The 23,265-nt window shown below is 30.9% G+C and overlaps 1 protein-coding gene across 1 annotated transcript in view; it reads left to right on the top strand.

Annotated features, from left to right (window-relative positions):
* The window catches only part of mTor (serine/threonine-protein kinase Tor), a 105,322-nt gene that overhangs the window by 54,477 nt on the left and 27,580 nt on the right, over positions 1–23,265 (top strand). Inside the window, exons 27-42 of the mRNA XM_016051467.2 lie at positions 1,326–1,475; positions 4,243–4,385; positions 5,610–5,772; positions 5,906–6,045; positions 6,128–6,206; positions 8,271–8,410; positions 11,833–11,933; positions 12,502–12,617; positions 13,917–13,994; positions 14,104–14,211; positions 16,170–16,295; positions 16,418–16,549; positions 18,060–18,175; positions 19,850–19,967; positions 20,756–20,899; positions 22,042–22,139. Coding sequence (XP_015906953.1) covers positions 1,326–1,475; positions 4,243–4,385; positions 5,610–5,772; positions 5,906–6,045; positions 6,128–6,206; positions 8,271–8,410; positions 11,833–11,933; positions 12,502–12,617; positions 13,917–13,994; positions 14,104–14,211; positions 16,170–16,295; positions 16,418–16,549; positions 18,060–18,175; positions 19,850–19,967; positions 20,756–20,899; positions 22,042–22,139 — 1,952 coding nt within the window. The remainder of the gene's footprint in view (positions 1–1,325; positions 1,476–4,242; positions 4,386–5,609; positions 5,773–5,905; positions 6,046–6,127; positions 6,207–8,270; positions 8,411–11,832; positions 11,934–12,501; positions 12,618–13,916; positions 13,995–14,103; positions 14,212–16,169; positions 16,296–16,417; positions 16,550–18,059; positions 18,176–19,849; positions 19,968–20,755; positions 20,900–22,041; positions 22,140–23,265) is intronic.

Consider the following 23,265-nt stretch of genomic DNA (forward strand, 5'->3'; position numbering starts at 1 on the left):
CTCGCAGTCCAACTATTAAAAAAAAATATTGTTTATGGAGTTATTTACTTTTATTTATTTTTTTGATGCATGCTTGAAATCATTTATTTTTCATCTTCATATCTTAGTTTAACTGTTTACTCAATAAGAATTATTATTATTGGTGTTTTCTTTTTAGTTTAAATGTTTACTCTGTCAGAATTGCTTATCTGTCTTTACTATTTGATTTGACTGTTTACTATATTAAAACTATTTATTATTTGATCGTTTTCCCTAATTTGTTGACTCTTTTGCAATATTTACTTTTATCTTTATATTTGATATATTCCGACTGTTTTAATTTAAAAAGAATGACTGGCAATTAATTTAAAATGATGATTATTAAGCCTTATATATTGCTTAGTTTTCTTTAACATAGTTGTCAAAGATATTTGAAATCATATTTAAGAAAAATATAAATTATACTTTTTAAATGCTTCTCCCTCTTTTAATATAAAATCAAAATCTTATGTCAGAGTTAGAAGTTATGTTTTTATATATCTGGGTGCATGACGTTTAAAGCTTAGAGTTGCTTATTTTCAATATACGTTTTTAAAAACCCTTAAAGGTGCTTTTTTATCCGGGGTTTGTAAAGAATGCTTAGTTTTCTATCTTTTAAAATGAGATTTTTTTCTTTGCAGTGTCAACTGTCTTTCTAAATTACAAAAAATGCATGATTTTTCATAATTTTCTCTGCAATATTTATCAGAAACTAGCTATTTTATCATGATTATGTGAAATTTTTGAAAATGTTTTTGAATTTCATTGATTTTTTGTTTATAAATTAAGAACTTTAAGCAATAGAAAAAAATAATTGTTAATGCTGCACAGATACTATGATTTTTTTTGGAAGGTAATTAAAAATATTTTTTGAGTGCTTAAATTAAAAAGTACTTAAGATACTTATTTTTTGTTGAAAACTCTGGCTAGACTCCCTGTTATGTATTTGTTTCTTTAAAGAGTGGTCAAAGACGTTTAAAATTTAAAAAATTTAAATTTCGCTTTTTAAATGCTTCTGCCACTTTTAATATAAAATAAAAATCTCATTTTTTAAATATCTTATTGATATCACAGTATTATCAAGAACTTTCTCCCCCCAATTCCCAGTGTCTGCATTGTGAAAGCCTTATTTTATTTCTGTCCACTTTCATGCCTGTTTAACTGTTAAATCTATTAGAAATATTTATTGTTTACCCCTTTGGAATTATTTTTTATTTTGTTTAATCATTTCAAATGCTTGCTTTCTTGCAATTTTTTTCAATTACTTTTTTTTTTTTTTAACATTGGTTGTTGCGTTTGCTTTGTAGGGGACTGCAGTAGAAGAAAATGATGACCCCTTAATGTATCCAAAGAGAAAGACTTCCGCTAAGTCTCATGAAAATGACATCAGCCAGGCTAACTCTGAAGTTGGAAACCCTCGGAGAAAGCTGCAAATCAATATCGCTAACCTCCAAAGAGTAATATTATTATAATTAATTATTTAAAGTTGTAGTGTATCTACCACTAAAAAAATATAATTCCAATTCACTAGTATATAAGACATGTTAACTCGATTTTATGGTGGGGTACCTTTTCATGGATGAAGGTTGACATTGTCGAAATCAGCTAACCTCACTTTGTTGACCCGGACATGATGTGAACACGCCTACCTTGACGGAAACTCCCACTTCGATATGCCCTAGTTTGATAGTAACAGCCCTAGTTTGATAGTAACGCACACTTTGATCTAAATACACCTAATCCGATTAATGGTCCACATTGAACAGTTGACTTACTACTTGTGACTGCGACTTTATCCACCTCCTCACACTGTTGCATCTTAATCTCAATCACGCATAACATACAACTTATACACTCCACTGCTAAAGGCAACACAGGAGTGACCACGACCATGAACTTTATACAGCTCTCACAATCAGCATTTAAAATGTCCGGTGATCTTAATACAGCTCTCTCGGCTTCTCACAAAACAGGAATTAATCAACTAGTGGCATCCGTTCATCTAATTCTATCACAATATAATTCTGGTGGGGGAGTACTGTAGTGTATCTACCACTACAAAAATATAATTCCAATTCTCTAGTATGTTACCTCCATTCTATGGTGGGGTACCTTTTCATGGGTGAAGGTTGACATTGTCAAAATCAAGTTACCCCACAAAGTTTTTTCTTATAGTAGTGTTACATTTTCAAAAAATCATTATTTTTTAAAATTCTTTTTTTGAATAATTTATGAAAATAATCCTAATTCTGTTGAATTTAAATTTTGAAAGCCTTACTGATTGATTTATATCTAGGTCATATGATTTAATCGTGTAACCAGAGTTTAATATTGATGGTACCAGGGTACCTTAATGAAATCAATAGGAGTTTTCATTATATATTATGTTTTGCATAAAAGTATCTTAGATAAAATGCAAGATTATTTAAGAATTGAATTTATAAACGTGTGAGTGATTAAATTTGAGTTTTCCTCTGAATTGTTCAAGCAAATTATCCTTTTCATTGCCTTTTAAACTTTACATAAGAAGATTTTTATGAAACATTTCTAATAAGTTTTAAAAAAATAATAAGTTAATTTATGACAAATTTAAAATGCTTTGAAACATATTTATTTCAAATTAAAAATGTGTGTTATAATATGTTATAAAATGTTATAATATGTTCTTATATCATAGCTCATTCCGTAAACTTTTTTATACAGTAGGGAACCATTTATCCGGTATCCAGATAACCGGGAAACCAGAAAACCAGGAAAAATTTTGATCGGTTTTCCCGCCATTTTAAACTAGAACAATTATGAAAAAAAGCGGAAATTGAACTCATCCTTGAAGTTGAGTAGAGGAAAATGTAAGGAAGGGGAGAATTTTTCCCCTCATTTACCCAGAGAAACGTCATTTCCTCCTTGACCTTGAAGGCAGGGAAGGGAGGAATGTTTTATTTTCTCCTTTAGGCCGTCAATCAAGCTCAAGGGTGTGGCATGCTGATTTAGTTTTCTGTTTGATTTACGAGGGGGGTGGGGGAAATGCATTGCATGCATATCAGTGAACAGAAGATGAAAGATAAAAATATATTTATCTATTTGACATCGATTAATAAAAATAAAATCTTTTTCTTCTGAATAAATTCTCATTCTTTGGAAGTGCGGTATTATTTGCAAGTTTTCATTGGTGTGGAATCACATCTGCTGTAATTAAATATCGTGTTTTTATCAACAAAAGAAAAATAAAATAAAAGGAGAATTGTTTATTAATTTAAACATAGGATTATTTTATGAAGCAGATTGCAGTTTTGTTTTTCTGATTTCACTACATTTGATATTTTTTTCTTTTCATGATAAATTTTTCACTCAATAAATTAATTATTTTTATTCATAAATTTTATCATTAGGTTTTTTTTTAATAAGTTTTCCTTCTATTTTATCGTTTCCCCCGTATAATTAGGTATGAAATATATTGCATTATTTAACCATTGGTTTTGTTTATATTAGTCAATTTAGGAATTGTAATTATTTTTAAAAAATGAATAGGAGAGTTTGTGTTTTTTAAACTTGTTTTTCTTGTCTAAACTTGCAAATTTTTTTATTCTTTTAAATGTTATTTTTCTACCATTTTTTTTTCTTTTTATAGTTAGGAGTACCTTTCTTTTTTCTCTTACTTTATGCATTACACTTTTTCCTTGTAATTCGGGTTCGATAAAACATCGATTAATGACACTTTTTGGTCGACCCAGAAAACCGGAAAATTCAGACATCCGGGATAGCGATGGTCCCGAGCATCCCGGATAATTGGTTCTCTACTGTATTAATTTCTGATCATCATGAATTAGCATTATATACACATCATTACCTTATTATAAATACACAAGTGGGCGACCTTTGTGCTAAAAACCTATTATGTTACCTTATTATGTTAATCTATGATCAATCCAAAAAAGCTTTTTTTAAAAATTCAGGATTTCATTGAACTATGTTCACCTTTAAAACTTCTGAAATTTATTTCTAAATAATGTGTTATCATTCATTATACAAAATGAAACTAATTTCAGAAAATTTAAGGATTTTAATTGTAACCTGATAGTCATTTGCTTTTTTTGAATACTCAAATGAAAGTTCATTATTTATTTTTATTCATCACCTATTTAGAATGCTGTCAAAATTGTAATTTCACTTGCATGTTTTTATCAAATTAATACGATTTTATGTGTCCTCTCTGTATGATTTTAGGCCTGGGCATCAGCTCGCAGAGTTTCGAAAGATGACTGGCTAGAGTGGCTGAAACGAATGAGTGTTGTGTTGCTCAAAGAATCTCCGTCACCTGCATTAAGATCCTGTTGTGCTCTGGCAGAATCCTATGATCAATTGCCAAGGTTTGCATTTATAGTTCTTCGTACGTTTATTGCAAAAAAATTTTACAGCTATTTTATTTTTATTGTTTCTTCAATCTCGAGAACTTGTATTTGTGTTATTTTTCTCAAGAATTGTCTGAAGATGTATTATAATTATTATTTTTGAAAATTTGAGATTGTGTATTAATGCTGATTGTTATGGATCTTAGCATAGTCAGACGCTTGTTCATACCTCCCAAGTCTCCTGTTTTTTAAAGAAGACTCCTGTATTTTATGTCTATATCCTGGTTACCTGTATATTCACAATTCTCTATATTTGTTGAAGAAATGCGAAATTTTTTTTTCTGATAAAGTATCCACTGATGGCAAAAAAATACTTCTATTATTTCTCAACAGATGGTGCTATTGACAGTACTGCAGTATGGTTAGTGTTAATTGTTTAATTTGAGCCTTGATGGCTCAGGGGATAGAGCATTTGCCTTACAATAAGGTGAACCCAGGTTCGAATCCGAGCTATGACTGGTTGATACGAATTTTGCATCCGGCTTGTACCGACCACAGTCCTGACGTGAAATATCCTCAGTGGTAGATGGATCATGGGTTACAGTCCCCTTGTCGTCAGGCTAATCGTGGAAGGTTTTCCTCTTCGTGTAACTCAAAGACAGATTAGTTCCATAAAAAAAAGTCCTCCTTGAAGCAAATTTCTACCAATAATTAATCTAGGAGTTTCAATGTTTTCTGGATTGGGTTCAAAATTACAAGTCTGCTGAGTTAAACATCAGTAGTCGTAAACCGAAAATTGGGTCGGTTAGTGAAATCTCTGTTGTTTTATTTCTCCATTGTTGGCAGGTATGCTTGTTATTGTATGTGGTAATATTAATATTTATCTATAATATTTATCTAATATAAGTCAAATATTACAATAATCTTAGGATTTCCATTTTTTATAGATAAAATTAACAATGAAATTCTTTGCATGGAAGCCCAATAAATACACAACTTCAAACTGCTGTTTTTATAATAAAAAACAAATTAATAAATTTTAAATCATTTGGATATTGCTAATTAGTTACTCTTAGGTATAATTTATGTGGCATTCATAAAAAATCTGTATCCTTGATCAAAACATTGAAAGTCAAAAAAGTTTTTTTAATGTTTGCTAAAATCCTTGGCAACTTTTTTTTTGTAAGTTGTTTATAATAAGTATGATATTATTTACTAACGTTGTGTATTTCCATATTACAGAGACATGTTTAATGCAATATTTCTGTCCTGTTGGTCCGAATTGCACGAAAAACAGCAAAATGAATTAGCAGAGAGTCTTCAACAGGCACTGACAACACAGAATATTCCAGAAATTACACAGACACTTCTTAATTTGGCTGAATTCATGGAACACTGTGAAAAGGTAGTTTTATTATTTTTTTTATTAGATTTAAATCATTGACACCCTTGTATAAATATCGTAAAGATATAAAAGTTAAATATTGCACAATATCTTGTTTTTGAATTAAACAAATTGGTTTTAACTTTAATTGCAGGGACTCCCTGAAAGCACTCTAAAATCCACTTTGCTGGGAGAGAAAGCAATGGAATGTAGAGCTTATGCAAAGGCTTTGCATTACAAAGAAGATGAATTCCACAAAGGCCCCACAACTGAAATTCTAGAAGCTTTAATCGGGTAACACTAATTTCTCAATTTAGTGGAATTAGTTCGATGGAATAAAATTAAACATTCTCACACTGTTTTATTGTTCTTTCAGCATAAATAATAAACTACACCAACCAGAAGCAGCCGCTGGTGTTTTGGAATATGCTATGAAAAACCATGATGCTGAGTTGGTAATTTCAATGTTTACTTTTACTGCTACTATTTATCGTACATACCGGCGTAGAGGGACCAGGATAGCCTAGTTGGTAGGGCACTGGGCCCCTGTCCAAGAGATTATGGGTTCGGCCCCCATGGGCTGAAGACTCCCCAAATTATAAATGGTGACTGATGCACGTTAAATCTCTTGATTCACAAAGTCCTCCATGTTCTCATAACAAATCATACCTCTGGGGATATTGATCGAGGAGTTTCTTTTTCTTCTACAGTTAGTTCAAAGCTACAAGGCTATAGAGTTGAATGTTAGTAGTCGTAAGCACAAAATTGGGTCGTCTGTTCAATGACTGCTATGTAATAAAAAATACCGACAAGTCCACTTTTCAAGCCCATAAAGTTTATGAGAAACAGGTGGTCAACATATACAATGGTAATATCAATGCATAATAAACAATGCAATAGATATAAATAACTCAATTTACCACTTTCAAAAACTACTTTTAATATCTTATATAATATTAATTTTGTACTTTCTCTCATCTTATTTCCTTAACATATAAATGTTTTTTTTTTTAATACTTTGAAGTACATTCAGAAAAAAAAAATTTAAAGCAAGCTATGTTGAGATAATTTAATCAGAAAATATGACACAATGAAAACCTTTAAAATCTTCCATAAAGCTACGAATTTAAAAATTCCTCAGCATCTATATTGGATTCAATAACTATAGCAATGTTGTTATACGAATCAATGGATTCGACTTCATCCTCACCTGCTGATTCCATGACATAATTTTAATTTTGAAAATTAGTAGCAAAGTTTGCTAGAGCTAAAAAATGCTAGCAGCAAAATCAGGGTTTATTCTGGCATTTAAAAGAAAATGGCATTGCTATAATATTTTTTCATGCAGAAAATACAATATAATCATTACCATGTGACATATTGTAATAAAAATTATTACTGCACGGTTATTATTAAATATGTATACTTTTACGAAAGTTCGAATTTGCCTTCATGGAGGATTGGAAATATGAATATCTAACTGGAAATACGGCCTTTTTTTTTTTTTTTTTTTTTTTTTTTTTTGAATGGCATTGTTATAATATTTTGTGTTGCTGAAAATACATTATAATCACTACAATGTATTGCAATAAAAGTGATTACTGATTGGTTATTAAATATTTATACTTTTATGATAATTCGAAGAACACTGTTTTACACTATTTTAATGCTGTAAGTTGTATGTTCCTAATTTGAGTGTATATGTTCCTAATTTGAGTGTATATGTTCCTAATTTGAGTGTACTATAAATTTCTAGCTTTAGGGGGGGGGGGTTAGAGGTAAGTGCCATATCAAGAAGTACAAAATTTTGTGTTTTGCATTTAACTGACCATATTTAGTTACTTCAATACTATTTTTTAAATTGACTTTAATAATTCAGAACTTTTTTTTCTTATTGGCAGCATAACTACCAATATGAATAGGAAAAAATCCAGTAGATTTTACGAAATAATATAAATTTCACGATAATTGTTACATAGTGTGCTAAATATTTTACTCATAGGGAATTTTACGAATTTTTGAAATATTTTCCAGTTGTGATTGACATATTAAACTTACTTGAAATGTTATGTATTATGTATACTCATAATTTTGAATATTAAAAGGCATTTATGTCATCAAGGATAGTTAAATGATTTTTAAATTAATTAATAAAAAAAAAGAGTTTTGAATAAAAATAAACTGGACATTTTATAACAAACAAAGTTTTGAACTGATTCCCAGAAATGAGGTTCTCTTCATTATGTATTAGTAATACTTATTTAAATATTCAAGCAAGCAAACAATAATCTGTACAGAAATTCTATTTCAACAGGGATTTTGTTAGGAAACTTAATTTTAGGGAATTTTCTGAAATGTGCAAAAACCAGGAGATTTCTAATTAAACCAGTAGACCATTAGAAACTGGAAAAATCCAGTAGAAATGGCAGCTATGCAGACTGGTTCTACTACTGTCTTTAAATTTTCCCCCCTGCTATCTGATTGAAGTACATTAAAATTGTTTCTTATGTAATTGACAGAAAGTGAAAGAGCTGTGGTATGAGAAGTTGCATAAGTGGGACAAAGCACTGATTGCTTATCAGAAAGCAAGAGAGCAGAAACCAGATGATATAGAACTCATTATGGGACAGATGAAGTGTCTAGAAGTTCTTGGTGAATGGTAAGACAATTTTCATTTTGATTTCGTTTTGTGCGTGATTCACATCATAGACTTTTCATAAAACTGTTTTTCAAAGGGTCTATCATTGCATGAAATGACACTTTCTTTTTTTGCAAATAATGTGCTATTTTCATAATTATTGTGAGTTTGCAACAGTTATTCATGACTGCTAGGTCAGGCTAAGCTTATTTTTAGCCAGGGCCTTTCATGTTTATTTTGAAAATAGCACAACTGTAGATGTCTGTGAATATAAAGAAAAGCTGCAGTCTTTTGAAATTGAAAAGCGTGTGTGATTTTTTTTTCAATATTTAAGAAGTTACTGCAATGCTGTATTGTCTGAGCTCATAAAAATGTGAAAAAATTGAGAATCAATAATTTGATTTTGTTAGTTTTCATTTTAGCATTGAAAAAAGTTTAATAATTTTTAAAATGTTTAAATTTTTTTTTTAAAGCTTGGGTAATTTTTTATGGCAAGATGGTATACATGGTTTAAAAATATAGCTCTGCCTCAAGTGTAAGGTACTTAAAGAGTGGCTTTCTTATTTTTTGTGTCGAAAGAGCTTTAAAAAAGGTTGTTAACTGGGAGCATCACTTTGCAGTTATTATCAGCATTTTTCATACCATTTCTTTACCTCTCACAGAGCGGTCAGGGTTCCCACGGTCCTTGAGAGTCCTTGAAAGTCCTTGAATTTTTTTTGTGCTAAATTTAGGTCCTTGAAAGTGCTTGAAAAACGTCTTAGGTCCTTGAAAAACTTGATAGATCCTTGAATTTGTCCAATACTGCCGACGGCCCTTTTTATAAAACACCCGCGGATCTTTCTCGTTCTTTCTGTTTTGTTCCCGAGCTCTCTCACGTGGTTTTTAACGCCACCGTTTCTAACCGGGCCTAGCGTCTTGGTGTCTGCCAAGCGCGCGGAGCACAGCAGACAATCAATGCGTTCGGGGCGAGACTCCTTCATCATCTTTCTTAGATCTTCTTTTTTCTTATCGAAACTGGAATACTCTCGAATTTCGTAACAATATGTACCTTGTAGTTTTCAATAAATTTGCCGCTTTACCATCCGCACTTGTCCTTACGCTTGCGTCATTTCAAAACTTTATTGTAAAGCGTATTCGCAAAGGCACGACTTCGTATTTGTGTTATGTAGTTTAGGCTAGTTATGCCTGGGAAGTGCTATTTTAATCCCCAATGGATGGATAATCAAGCTTATAAAGAATGGATTTTATCGATGCCCGAAAAGAAGTTCAGAGCCAAGTGCCGATTATGCATGAAGGAGATCGATATCGGAAATGGAAGAGTGGAAAATGGAAGAATCTGCTCTGAAATCACACATGAAAGAAAGGTAAAACAAAAAAGCAGTCTCATGCCCTGAGTTCTCTTTTTCCAAAGACATCAACATCTAATTCATCTGGTGTAAATACTCCTTCAACATCGTGTGCACTATGTGAAACAGAAACTTTAATGGCCGAGGTAACATTGTCTGCTTATCTGGTCAAAAGGAATGTGCTTGATGCTGAAATTCTCTGGAGTCTGAAGTGCATCACTAGAAATTATTCATGTAACTCCTGTGAAGGGATTAGTAAATTGTTCTCCAAAATGTTTGCTGATAGCTGTATAGCTAGACAAATTTTTTTGTAGTGCCACAAAGTGAGCCTATTTGGGCTCCTTTGGATTGGCACTATACTTCAAAGGGATTCTTATAAATGAGCTGAAGAATGTTGATTGCTACACTGTACTCTTTGATGAGATGTTAAATCAGTCTCTACAATCTAAGCAGAGGGACATTATGGTAAGGAATTGATAATAAAGTTTGCACTAAGTATCTTACCTCCCAATTTATGGGTCATGTAACTGCAGAAAATATTTTGTCCTCTTTTTACAAATGCATGGATGATGGTTAAAAGCTCTCTAAATTGCTTCAATTATCCATGGATGGACCCTATGTCAATTGGAAATTCTATTAGAAGCTTCAGTATGAATTAAAAGAGAAATATTCCCACCAGGTCATATTCATTGGCAGTTGTGGATTACACATAACGAATAATGCTTTTAAACATGGTGAAAATGGGATTTGTTCCATCTAATTTTTATTTTCATAAAGAATTGTTGCTGCATAACATTTAGAGAAGGTTGTGTAAATTATAGATGAATAATTTCAGAAACGATGTTTAATAGAGGAGAGGAGGGGGTTATGGAATAGTCATGGAATATGGAATACCTAAGATATAGCTCTGTCTTTCATGCAGCCTTCACATGGAAATACACAGGATTAAAGGATTTCACCATTAACACCTCATTACCATTAGTTATAGATTGTGCTGAAAATGATTTTGTGAATTAATATGTAAAACCAGTAGTGTTGTTTTTTAAAAAATATAAATTTTAGTCCATAATACATATACTCTCTTCTCTCTATATAGGCAAAGCATTTAGGTATTATATTTGAAATTAATTATTGCCACAACAAGCATTGTTGCTTTTAGTAAAATAGAAGAGAATAATTTTTAAAATTGGGTCTTAGATTAAGGTCCTTGAAAATTTTGTTGAGGTCCTTGAAAAGTCCCGGAAAGTCCTTGAATTTCAATCTCATCATAGAGTGGGAACCCTGGCGGTTGCAAGGATTACCTCTGATTAATTTAATCCCGTCACTGCTGAGTTATTTGATAGCATTAGAACAATTCTTGTGAAACTATGTGGAAATATATCTTTCGAGCAAAGTAACACTTGCAACTTTTATCTCACCTCAAGAGGACACCATACAGCTGTTGAAAATTTTTGTCGAAAATTCTCTCTATCCTTCATTCATAATTTAAAATTTAAAAGAAAGAAAATGTAGGCATACCTGTTATAAGTCATGAAGTTTCAGTTGCTGAAAAAAAAATACTTCAAAACATTAAAATGCAAACAAATTATTAGAAGAGAACTTCAATGTTGCATAATCCTGAGTTGTCTTATAATTTATTTTCATTTGTATATTTTAAAACTTTCTTTTCAGTACTTGAAACTACATGGCTTACTCTAGGTTTGTCTGAACTCACACTTTAAACTTTAAATTAGCAATGAAGGAAAAAGTGAATTTGCGAGGAAAATTTTCTCCCGCTATATGGCGTCCTCTTAATATGATGACCTTCTTTCAATATAATATCATAAACAGACTACTTACACAGATGTCACTGTATTTTTTTTTATTAAATAATTTTATTATTTAATTTGTTTATTTTATTAAAATGTAATTCTGTTGAAATTTATTAATATTATGATGTACACGTGATTTTTTATAATTAATCTTTTGTTTACTGTGCTTAGCATGATGAAGCCATTCTGTGTACCAGCGGTAAACAAATGGTTAAACAAAATTATTCATTTTTATAATTTTTTTAAAAGGAATATTTTGTAACAGTAATATACTTTTCTTTTGCAGGGGTCAACTGTACCAACTTTCAAGTGAAACATGGCCCACTGCAGATACTGCATTCAAAACAAAAATGGCGCCTATGTCAGCTGCAGCCGCATGGGGATTAGGTTAGTTAAGTTAATTCTTTCTTTTAAGAAGTAGCCTTTTAATAAATTGGAGCTTTTTCTAATAAGTTTTTTCATCAAGGAAAATAGGTACTGTTGAATCAAGGTAAAATTTTAAAATTCCCAACTAAAAAAACATATATAATTGGTGGCCAGCTAAAGCCCACCCACATTCAGTTTGATGGGTGCCAGCTCGTCTGAGAAATAAAAGTGGCTGCTGCTCAATATTGACCCCATCATGCTCTGTTGGTCACAATATTTCAAATCACAATTGTGAAGACCCCTCTGGTCTACAATAACCTGTTGCAGGAAATGCAACAGGTAAGTAAGCACCTGTTGTAAGTAAGCACCTGTAACCTGTAAGCACCTGTAACCTGTGCTTACACCTGTTTTTGTAGTAAGCACCTGTAACCTGTAGTACCTAAAGTAAGAACCTGTTTTAGTATGCATATGCTTTAAATTATTCTTACTACTGTACATTAAAGATTATTTTTTAATTTCCTATATTTCTGTAAGTTCTTTTTTAATTTTTTTTTTTTTAAAGTGCTGAAATAATTATTGCAAATTTCAGGTCATTGGGAGAGTATGGAAGAATATACGAAGGTGATTCCCCGTGGAACTACAGACAGTGCCTTTTATCAAGCCATACTTTCAATTCATCGATCTGATTTCTATGCTGCCCAACAGGTATATTTAATTATATTTGTATCTAAACAATGAATTAAGCAAATCATTACTTAATCTTAGAACATTGCTTACTTATATATACTGATTGATTTTAGGCATTCATGTAGGTAACAATCTGAATTATCTCAATTAATTCAGACTAAACTACTTCAGTTTTTTTGAGATTCATTTTCCTAAGTTAATTATTTTCCTCAATATGCTCAAAAAATTGACATATTGGTGTATAACAGAACAAATTTTCTTCAGCTGATATGACATTCTGACTAAGATTTTTGTTTATTGAATAAATAAATACACCATGATAGGAAATAAACTTAAGTAATGTAAAAATCATGTTGTAATGTTTTTTGTCAGTTCATTCAATTACATATATTGGTCTGGTTTATGTAATATTGAATCAGAATGGTAAATATTTATATTTACAATATTTCAACTTTTCCTGTTATTTGAAAATAATTGCACTTAATGTCAATCGTTGCTGCTATTTACATAAAAGTAACTTAATAAAGTAAGTAAATTTATAAGAATATTAAGATAATTAAGTAAATTTTTGATCATTACTGTAATGCCATTATAGGGATTACATATTTCCTGACTTTCATAAATTTATTTTTTTAAATCATTCTTAATCCTGAATTAAGTCAATTATTTCATTTTTATCTCATTTTATAAAAAGCACTTGAAAATACTTTTATTCTTTTCTTAACAATCCATGTAAGGGCTGACGTTTTAATTTAGACAAATCTAAAACTCATTAATTCAGTGTCTCAATGAATTGAATTTTAACTGCTGGGTTATATTAAAATTTAACAGTCTTTTTGGTCATTAAGCTGTAGCCAAATTATTTTAAATTTAATATTAATGGAGTTGACTTTATTTTTCGCTATATTGTCTATCAGTAACTTGCCAAATTTTGGATATCTTCCCATGCTCTTAAGCAACTATGCATTCATTGCTAGTTTGTCCGATGACCCCTTTTTCCGATTGTTGAAAGTGTTACACAATTGTTATAAATCGATACCTAAAACGAAACTATCTTCTTCTCTGTAAAAGAGATGCTTAATATTTTTTTGTTACTATAATATGCTTTTGAAGTTGTAAATATGACCATATTTGATAATTTAAAAAATGCTGCGTAATTAAGCTGGATGATTTTCTTTGTTTGATCAGTAATTTCACTGTTTTAGTAACATGACAATGCGCAAAAAGTTTCCCTCTACCACTAACGATGATAATTACCTGCATTAACTAATTCAGTAACTTTGAAGAATGATTTGGTTTTATTGGTTACTTTTTCAGTTTATTGATAAAGCTAGAGATCTCTTAGATACTGAATTGACTGCATTGGCTGGTGAAAGTTATAGCAGAGCTTATGGTGTAAGTAATTTCTATTTTCATTGTATAGTTTTTTTTTCATTGCATAATTTTTATCTTCATTTGTTATGAATGTATGTCTTATTTCAATATATTTGTACTGTTCTTACAGGCAATGGTTCATGTCCAGATGATGTCTGAACTGGAAGAAGTGATACAGTACAAGCTCATTCCTGAAAGACGAGACCATATTAAACAGAAATGGTGGGATAGATTACAAGTGAGAAAATGCACTGCTAAAGTGCTTTAATTGACTATAATTGCATTTTTAAACCCAAAGAGTGTGAGTTTTTTTAAGTGCAATATCATCTTGAAAATCCAAACAACAGTCAAACAGTTTAAAGATAAAGAGGCAAAAAATTACTGGATTTTACATATGTTACTTAAACCAATGACTGAGTTTTATGCACAAAATTTAAGAGCAAAATTCTATTTCATCATAAATGCCGGAGAATCTGTTAAAAGGTCATCTATCAAGGTTTTATCTATCAAAAAGTACCTCAAAATTGAGTCAAGTTAGCATGTTTTGTATACTAGTTAATTGATATTTATTAATCGTAGTAGTATTTACATCACAATAATCCCCACCAGAATTTTATCAGGGATAGAATTCGATGAACGGTGACCACTAGTTGCCATATTTGTGAAAACCCGGGAGAGCTGTGTTAAGTTTACTGGATTTTGAACACTTGGTGAGAGCTGTATTAAGTTTGCCGAGTTTTAAGCATTTAACGTGAGAGCTGTATTAAGATCAAGGTTGTGTGTGTGGTCCCTCCTGTGTTGCTGTTAGCAGTTGAGTGTGTACAGGATCCGGCTGTGTGTAAATGAGCCAGTAGGACGAAGATGCAGTCGCAAATAGCAAGTCAACTGTTCAAAGGGGACCTTCCATCGAAATAGGCGTGATTAACTTCCAACTTTAAAAGTAAATCATTGTAGACAAAGTAATCAAAGTAAGTTCATTGTCTTTAGTGCACTCTGACTGTAACAGGAGGTTTGATTGTCAGAAAGAGCTCGTCCCGCAGTGGACTGATCGTTAAGACACGGTTCCCAGCAGATCACAAAAGTCAAGCATCACTGGCTGCGGTCAGTGTGCGGGTGGGTGACCACTTGGATCAGTCTGCGTAGGGACCGAGGGTGTACGATATTGGTCCTTGTTAAACTGTGCTACCGTAAAGTGATCGACTTCGCTCGCAGGTCGTCGGGCTACCGAAGCGGGGGTGCCATCCCCTCCGCAGAGGATCAAAATTGTGATGGCATGTCTTCGGATCATCCTCAGGGATGTTTCCCAGACCGTCGCCAATAGCCCATTGTGCAGCTCTAGTGCGACGTAAATTAACAACAACAACAAGTCAGAAAGAGCTCTCTAAATAAGAGCCTCACACAAATAGTTTGAATACATTTTTATCTATTTATTTGTTTTGTCAATATTTTTTGTTATAGTATTTTTTGCGTTTCCTTATTTGACCTTTTCTGTATGTGGTGCAGATGTTTTTCCCGGTCGCTGGGAGAGGTTTTAGTGGCCTTTCCTAAAGGAAGTCTATGGATAAAATTCCGCGGCACTCAAAAGTGGTCTTAAATAGAGGTGGTCTTTCCTGGAGGATTCTCTGTACTACCAATTACTTTGCTATGATTATGTTATACAGTAGGGAACCGATTATCCGGAACGATCGGGACCATCGCTATTCCGGAAAACTGATTTTTCCGGTTTTCTGAATCGTTACAAAAAGCCGTTTTTTTTTATTGTTAAATCCAACTGAAAAAAAAAGCTTGGAAATAATCTTAAAAAGAAGAAAAAACGATGAAGTAATACACTAATCATTATTTCCAAAATGATGGTATGGTAAGCATCTTTAAAAAAAGAACGAAAAATCCTAAAATCTTATGAGGAAAAAAATTTTTTTTTATTAAAAATAGCGGGAAAATTTACCGAATTTTGTTCCGGTTTTTTGGTTTCTGGATAACGGGTTCTGTACTGTACTATCATCCCTGTCCTGTATTCGCTTTGCCTTCTAGTGAGTGATTCCTTAAAAACAGAAACAGATTTTTGAAATAGATATTAAATGAATGGAATCACAATTAAAAAGCTATTTTAAACTGTTATATCATTTAGGATATTTAAATAATAATTTTATCAGCTTTATCTATTTTTAAAAACTTATTTATTTTTCTTTTTTAAAGGGCTGCCAAAGAATAGTTGAAGACTGGCAGAAAATAATGCAAGTTCATTCTTTAGTAGTCAGTCCGCAAGAGGACATGAGATCATGGCTCAAATACGCAAGTCTCTGCAGAAAAGCCGGACGTTTGGTATGATTTATTTTTCTGAGGCTTATTTATTTTATTTTTACTAACAATAAAGAAAAATTTATGTGTACCTTTGCTATATATCTTTAAAAGTTTTATTTTAACTAATAATTTAATTATTGCAGGCATTATCTCACCGAACATTAGTAATGCTCTTAGGATCAGATCCCTCTACAAACTCTCAAAATATGCTCCCCTGTAACCATCCTCAAGTAACATTCGCTTACATTAAGCACATGTGGAAAAGTAACCAGAAGGTATATTTAGTTTTTAAATTTTTTTAAAACAAATGTTTGTTATTTTTTAATGCACGTTTATTTGTATAATCACTCGTTAGTGGAATTTGCTGTTTATTGATGAAGTTTCTATAAACAGAATCCTTTTTAAGTGATATCAATGAAATTTCTTTTCCATTAAGCTCATGATGGCCAGATATCAGCATGGTTGTCTGGTTTTGACCAGGTCAATAAAAGCAGGCCGGTTTCTCTTTTAGTTTAAACTGCTAAAAAAAGACAAGGTAAAATTTCAAAAAAAAACCCGAGCTTATTTTTAACGAATATTTTTCAAAACTGTAATGAATGAGTTTTCTGACAAATGAAAAGTTATAGTTTATGTTCTTGATCGTAACTGTCGCCCTTTCAATTCAGTTGAGTCACTGTAATTCCCTGATCCTGTTTTTTTACTGCCTGACTGTGTCTGAGATGCGAAGAGATAAGATCCAGGATTTGGACATCAAATGTACTCTAAAAACCAATCTCTGAAACCTTTGTACTCTAAAACCCAATAATAGAAAAAATACATATTATTGCAAGAGGACCAAAAATTCCCGGAATTTTAGTAAAGCTAACTGGGGAGACTTTGCCAATATTTTTGAAAATTGAGTAACAGATATAAATTTGTCGGATTTATCTGCTGATGCAGCAAATAGGATCTTCTGTGAAGAGGTATTAGGGGCAGCCTAAAAAATCAATCCCTTGCAATAAAGCTAGGAGGTACAAACCTTTCTGTAATGAGGAACTGAAGGTCTTGAAGAAAAAATGTGATGACGCAAAAATTATGGCGGAACTAACAGGAAAAGAATGTCTCTGTATGGAGAATCTTAGCTAGACAATTTAAATCTGAAATGAAGAAATCTAAGCAACAGTATTTTATAAATTTTATATCAAATATAAATTATAAAAAGGATGGCAAGAAATTATATTATTTCATGTCAAAGGTAAATAATGAATATGAAAAGGCTCCAAAACAATCCATAGTATGTAATAACAGTTATGGAGCTGACAATATACGGAGAATGCAGATATTGCAGAAGCCTTTCTCAAGTTTTATGCTTAGAAACAAAGAAGAATAAGTGAAATCTTAAAAAAAGAAAGACAGATAAAACCTCTTCTAAAGCACAATTCAAATGCAACAGAGAATGTATTTTTTTCAATAAGATTTTTTTTGCCGTAAAATTTTGGTGGTTTGAAAAATCAACTTATACACTGGGATGTGCAGTGTATAATTTTACTGAATAGTTATCAATAAAACATTTAAATACGTTTGTATTAATTATGAATAGTAAAATATAAAAAAGCCAATAAAGGCTTTTTTTAAAAAATAAAAATAATAAGAGCTGGTATGTGAAATTGAAATTGAATTAAAATATTCTATTTTTCTCATTGCATTTTTATTTTGTTTACTGTATTATTAAATATTATATTAGTTTTGTTGTAATAAGTTTTATTTGTTTATTTTATTGATGATGTAATTATCTTATTGTTTCAGCAAAATGCATTTAAGCATCTGCAGACATTTGTGAATATATCTCTAGCATCTCAAGAATACAAAAATACTATGACTAATGGAAACCCACCTACAGAAATCACAAAACTTCTGTCTAAGTAAGACCCTGTATTTTGTAATCATATTGGACCAAATTTTTAGTTTTAGTTAGTTATTTTTTATGTAATTAATTGGCATTAATCTATATGAGTGAGCAATTAAAATTAAGAATTATCTTATTAATATTTAATTAATATTTTCAATCAACTATTATATAAATAATTAGTTTATCATAGCTGCCAACTCTACTGGATTTTGCCAGTTTCTCCTGGTCAACTGGTTTAATTAAAATTCTCCTGGGTTATGTACATTTTAGAAAATTCCCTAAAATTGAGCAAGTTTCCTAAATAAAATTCCCATTGAAATAAAATTTTTGTACGGATTATTGCTTGCTTGAATATTTAAATAAGTATTACTAATACATAATGAAACAAACCTTTTTTTATAGAAATTAATTAAAAACGTTTTTTGTTTTAAAATGTTCAGTTTATTTTTATTTAGAACTATCTTTTTAAATTAATTAAAATAATCTTTTAACTATTTTTGATGAATTAAATGCCTTTTAATATTCAAAGTTAGGAGTATACATTGCATTTCAAGTATGTTTAATGTCAATCATAACTGAAAAATATTACGATTTTTCTATTTTGATGACTATAAAAATCCGTAAAATTCCCTATGTGTAAAATATTTAGTGCCTTTTACAACAATTATCATGAATTTTATATTTTCTAAAATCAACTGGATTTTTTCCTATCCATGTTGGCAGCTATGATTTATGTTTTAAGTTATTAAATATTGTTATGATAGAGAACTTAATATCATTGTTTGATTAATTAAATTTTAAAGGTTGGCCTGCTTTTATAATGAACTTTTCTTAAGGGGGAAAAACATTTTAAAAAAAAATTGGTTTGGAAATATGAAAGAGTAGGATGTGCGAGTAGTGCCGCTGTAACCTACATGGGTTGAAATCAAATAGTAATATTGAGCTGCATAAATAATAATACATGGTGTGAAGTGCTTATTTTCGATTTTCGTTTTTTAAAAGTCCCCTAAAGGTGCTTTTTTCATGGGGTGTTTTGAAAAAGTACTTAATTTTCCTTTTTCGAAAATGGGATTTATTTTCTTTACCATGTCAATTTTTGCTTCGTATTATGCAAAAGCGTGGTTTTTACATTATTCTATTCAATTCATTCAAGCACAATCCATTTCGGCATACTGTCGGTCCGTTTTGCATGATAGCGTCAATCTTGATACATAATTGATGATATATTTTGGTGTCCGCATGTGCATCTATTGAGCTGGATTTGTTGAGATTCCTGCACTTTCATGTGGAACTCTGCTGCATTTTGCAAGATATTCTCAATTTCAGGCTTCATTTTCCACCCTCTGAAATCGTACGGAAAAAATATCTCAATTTTTTTTTTATGGTAGCTAATAGAAGAAAAAAGTTCTTTGTCAGAAACTAGTTATTTTATCGTGATCATGTAAAGTCTTTGAAAATTATTATGCATTTTGTTAATATATATAATGCTTAAAAATATTTTTTGAGTGCTTAAAAAGGACTTTAAAGGTGCTTATTTTTTGTTGAGAGATTTGACTATGCACCCTGTAATAATATTGTGCTTTAGATATTATGTGCATAAAAGTATGCCCACTGCTTTATTTACAAATTTGTATGACTTTTTTTTCTTTGTTGTGGTTATAAATAAATTCTTCTCTATCTGTAATAGATGTTATTTGAAACTTGGAGAATGGGAGGAGAATCTACACGGCATTAATGAAACTTCAATTCCACAGATTTTACAATTCTATTCATTGGCTATGGACAAAAACAGAGATTGGTATAAAGTATGTTTTTTTGTCCTTTTTTTAAAATTTTAATTATGAGAAACTTGATATTTAATTTCACTCTTTATTTTTTAAAAGTGACAGTTAAGAAATTCAATAACAAATGGTTAGTTTACATAGGTTTTGCTAAAACCTAAACAACATGAAAAGAGCACAAATAATTTTACATAAACAGATATATCATTTTGGTTCAATAATTATCTTTTTTTTATTGTAGGAACAGAGATGCAGAAGGAATTACAAACTAGTTATAACAAAAGTAAAAAAATTAATTGGATAAGAAAACAAAATTGAACCATTTATTGATTATTTGCAAGATGTATCTTTTAATTTCTACATCTTGCAGTATACTGCAAGATGTAGAAATTAAAAGATAGATCTTGCAAATAATCAATAAATGGTTCAATTTTGTTTTCTTATCTAATTAATTAATTATTTTTCTTTTTTGTTATAACTTGTTTGTAATTTCTTCTGCATTTCTGTGTACCCTCTTTCATACTGTGCTTTGACATTGAAAATGGTTCTTATTATTGTACTGAAATGGTTGTATGTCTATTTATATTATATTATTTCCATCATTTTCATATTATTTAGCTTTGCTGTTTAAAGCACAAATCTACTTTATTTCATGCGTGCTGATTATTTATTTAATTTTTGTTGCCAATTATTGGTTTAATTTTCATGTATGTGAGCTTCAAAGCAATTATCTTCACCATTGTTTAATTTAATATTTTACTCTTTTATTAATGTACATATTTTTCAGTGACATAATTCTTTTGATATTTCAGGTGGCTCATGCATGGGCACTGATGAATTTCCATTCAGTTCTCTTCTTCCAGAAAAAAGAACAGCAGAAGCAGCAGTTAGCATTGGGAGATACCATTGATATGCAACAGGAACATCCTAGTCTGGGATCCATTAAAATTGCATCAGTAAGTAGCATTATTAAAATTACATTTTTGGAAGTATTTATGCCACCATTTTTTAAATTTTTTTGTCTTGCGTGCTATTACTCCGATTCAATGTATTATTTTTGTAGTTTATTAAATTTATGTATTTTAAACAATTTAGACCTAAATTGTGGAATTTTCGGTTTGTTAAATTAAAATGAAATAAGAAAAAGAAGAAAAATACTTAGAAAGTCATAACAAATAGTTACGACTTTCTAACTGTATGATCATGCATATTCTGATTACATTGTCAGTCAATGATCACAGTGCAACACTTCCTGGCTTACCTAAAGTGATAAGCTGTATTTAATTAATATGAAAAAGCCCCTTGTGCAAGAAATGGGTAGACTTAAATTATAATAATCACCTTGCTTAAATACTTGCTTTGCAAGCTGGAAATAATTTTCGTCGTCACTCCCTTGTTTCTATTATTTTTCTCTTTTAAGTTAAATTACTTTCTTGTGAGATCAATCACATGTGCACAAACAAAATAATTTATATAAAGAATTGTTTTGCGTGTGCTTAAAATTTATATTAAAAAAAACTATTAAAGTGGATATAATGAGGAGAATATATAGATCTATCATTGGCCAATTTTATAATCTGACTTTTTGAAAACAGTCACTGTCATTTTGCAATGTACCAGGCTAATTGAAAAAGTATCCAATATTATCCAATGAAACTGACAGTTTTTAGGCTTATTTCTGTGATTCCAGATACCTTTAGAGCAATAGGAAAAAAAATCACACAAGGCACAATTAACCTGGTTTATTTCAGGCAGTTTGCAGTAAGCCCAAATAGAGAATAGAGAATTCATATTGTAAATACCCTTAATATAGGTTTTTTGCAATAAATCAAAGAACTTCAGACCGAGTAATTAACTTAATTCCTAATCAGCCCGAAGACATATAGGCTGATAGCAATAAGCCTAAAAATGTCAGACAGATAAGAAAACACTGAAGACTTCTCCAATTATTCGGACACAGTGCAAAATATGCAAGTTATTTGCAAAGTGCCAGATTTTTCAATTAGCCTACAAATTTTATATTAAGCCATGTATGATATTTCCACAGTTTCTCTATTGTATTTAATTTACTTATTATTTTTTTAAAACTTATTTTTAGTCTGCTGAATACATAAGGATGTATGCTGTTCCAGCTGTCAGAGGTTTCTTCCATTCTATAGCTTTGTCCAATGGGAACTCGTTACAAGACACTCTTAGGTTGGTGATGAATAGTTTACTTTCCTATGTATATGTAGGATTTATGCCTACTATAAAATAATAATACAAGAACTTATTATATAGAACTTATGTATATTATAAGAAATATACAAGATATTATTATTAGAACTATAGTTGATGTTCTTTAGATTCACTATGTAATGGGCTTTGATTTGTGGGGGCGGAGTTATCGACCATGTCAACCGTCATCTATGAAAAGGTACCCCGACATAGAGTCGAGTTAACATGTCTTATATACTAGTGAATTGTAGTTGTAATTTTGTAGTGGTAGATACGCTATAGTACTCCCCTACCAGAATTATATCTGTGATAGAATTCGATGAATGGATACCACTAGTTGAATCATTGCTGTTTTTGTGCGAAACCGGGAGAGCTGTATTAAGATCACCGTGCTTTATGAGTGCTGAATGTGAGAGGTGTATTAACATCGCGGTCGTAGTCGCTCCTGTGTTGCCTTTAGCAGTCGAGTGTATGCAAGCCGGCGTTGTGGGTGATTGAGAAGAGACTGAATAGCAACAGTGCGAGGAGGTGGATAAAGTCGCAGCCACAAGTAGTAAGTCAACTATTCAATGTGGACTATCCATCGAAGTAGGCGTTTCCAGATCGAAGTGGGCATTACTGTCAAGGTAGGTGTGTTCGCATCACGTCCGGGTCACCAATGTGGGGGCGGAGTTATCGACCATGTCAACCGTCATCTATGAAAAGGTACCCCGACATAGAGTCGAGTTAACATGTCTTATATACTAGTGAATTGGTAACTTTGTAGTGGTAGATACGCTATAGATTGTAAAAATTTAGTTTTTGTTCTCGTAACTATTGTAGTTTTATGACATTTATAATTTGTTTTTGAAAACTGTAAGAAATCTATAATTACTAAAATATCCTTTGAATTAGAGTTGAAACAATTTAAAGTTTTTTTTTACATTTTTAATTACTTTTATATCTGCTCAGGTAAATGTTTTGTACAAAATTTTTTATAATATATATTTGTGCCATTAATGTAGTATATAAAAGCAATATGTACTTTAAATAAAGTAATATATACTGTAACTAATGATCAAATAGATAAAATTCTACATTGTATTTCTTGAGTGTTTATGCAATT

Source organism: Parasteatoda tepidariorum, chromosome 9 (assembly GCF_982258835.1).
Source record: "Parasteatoda tepidariorum strain Cologne lab strain chromosome 9, Ptep-v5.0, whole genome shotgun sequence".
Lineage (NCBI taxonomy): Eukaryota > Metazoa > Arthropoda > Arachnida > Araneae > Theridiidae > Parasteatoda > Parasteatoda tepidariorum.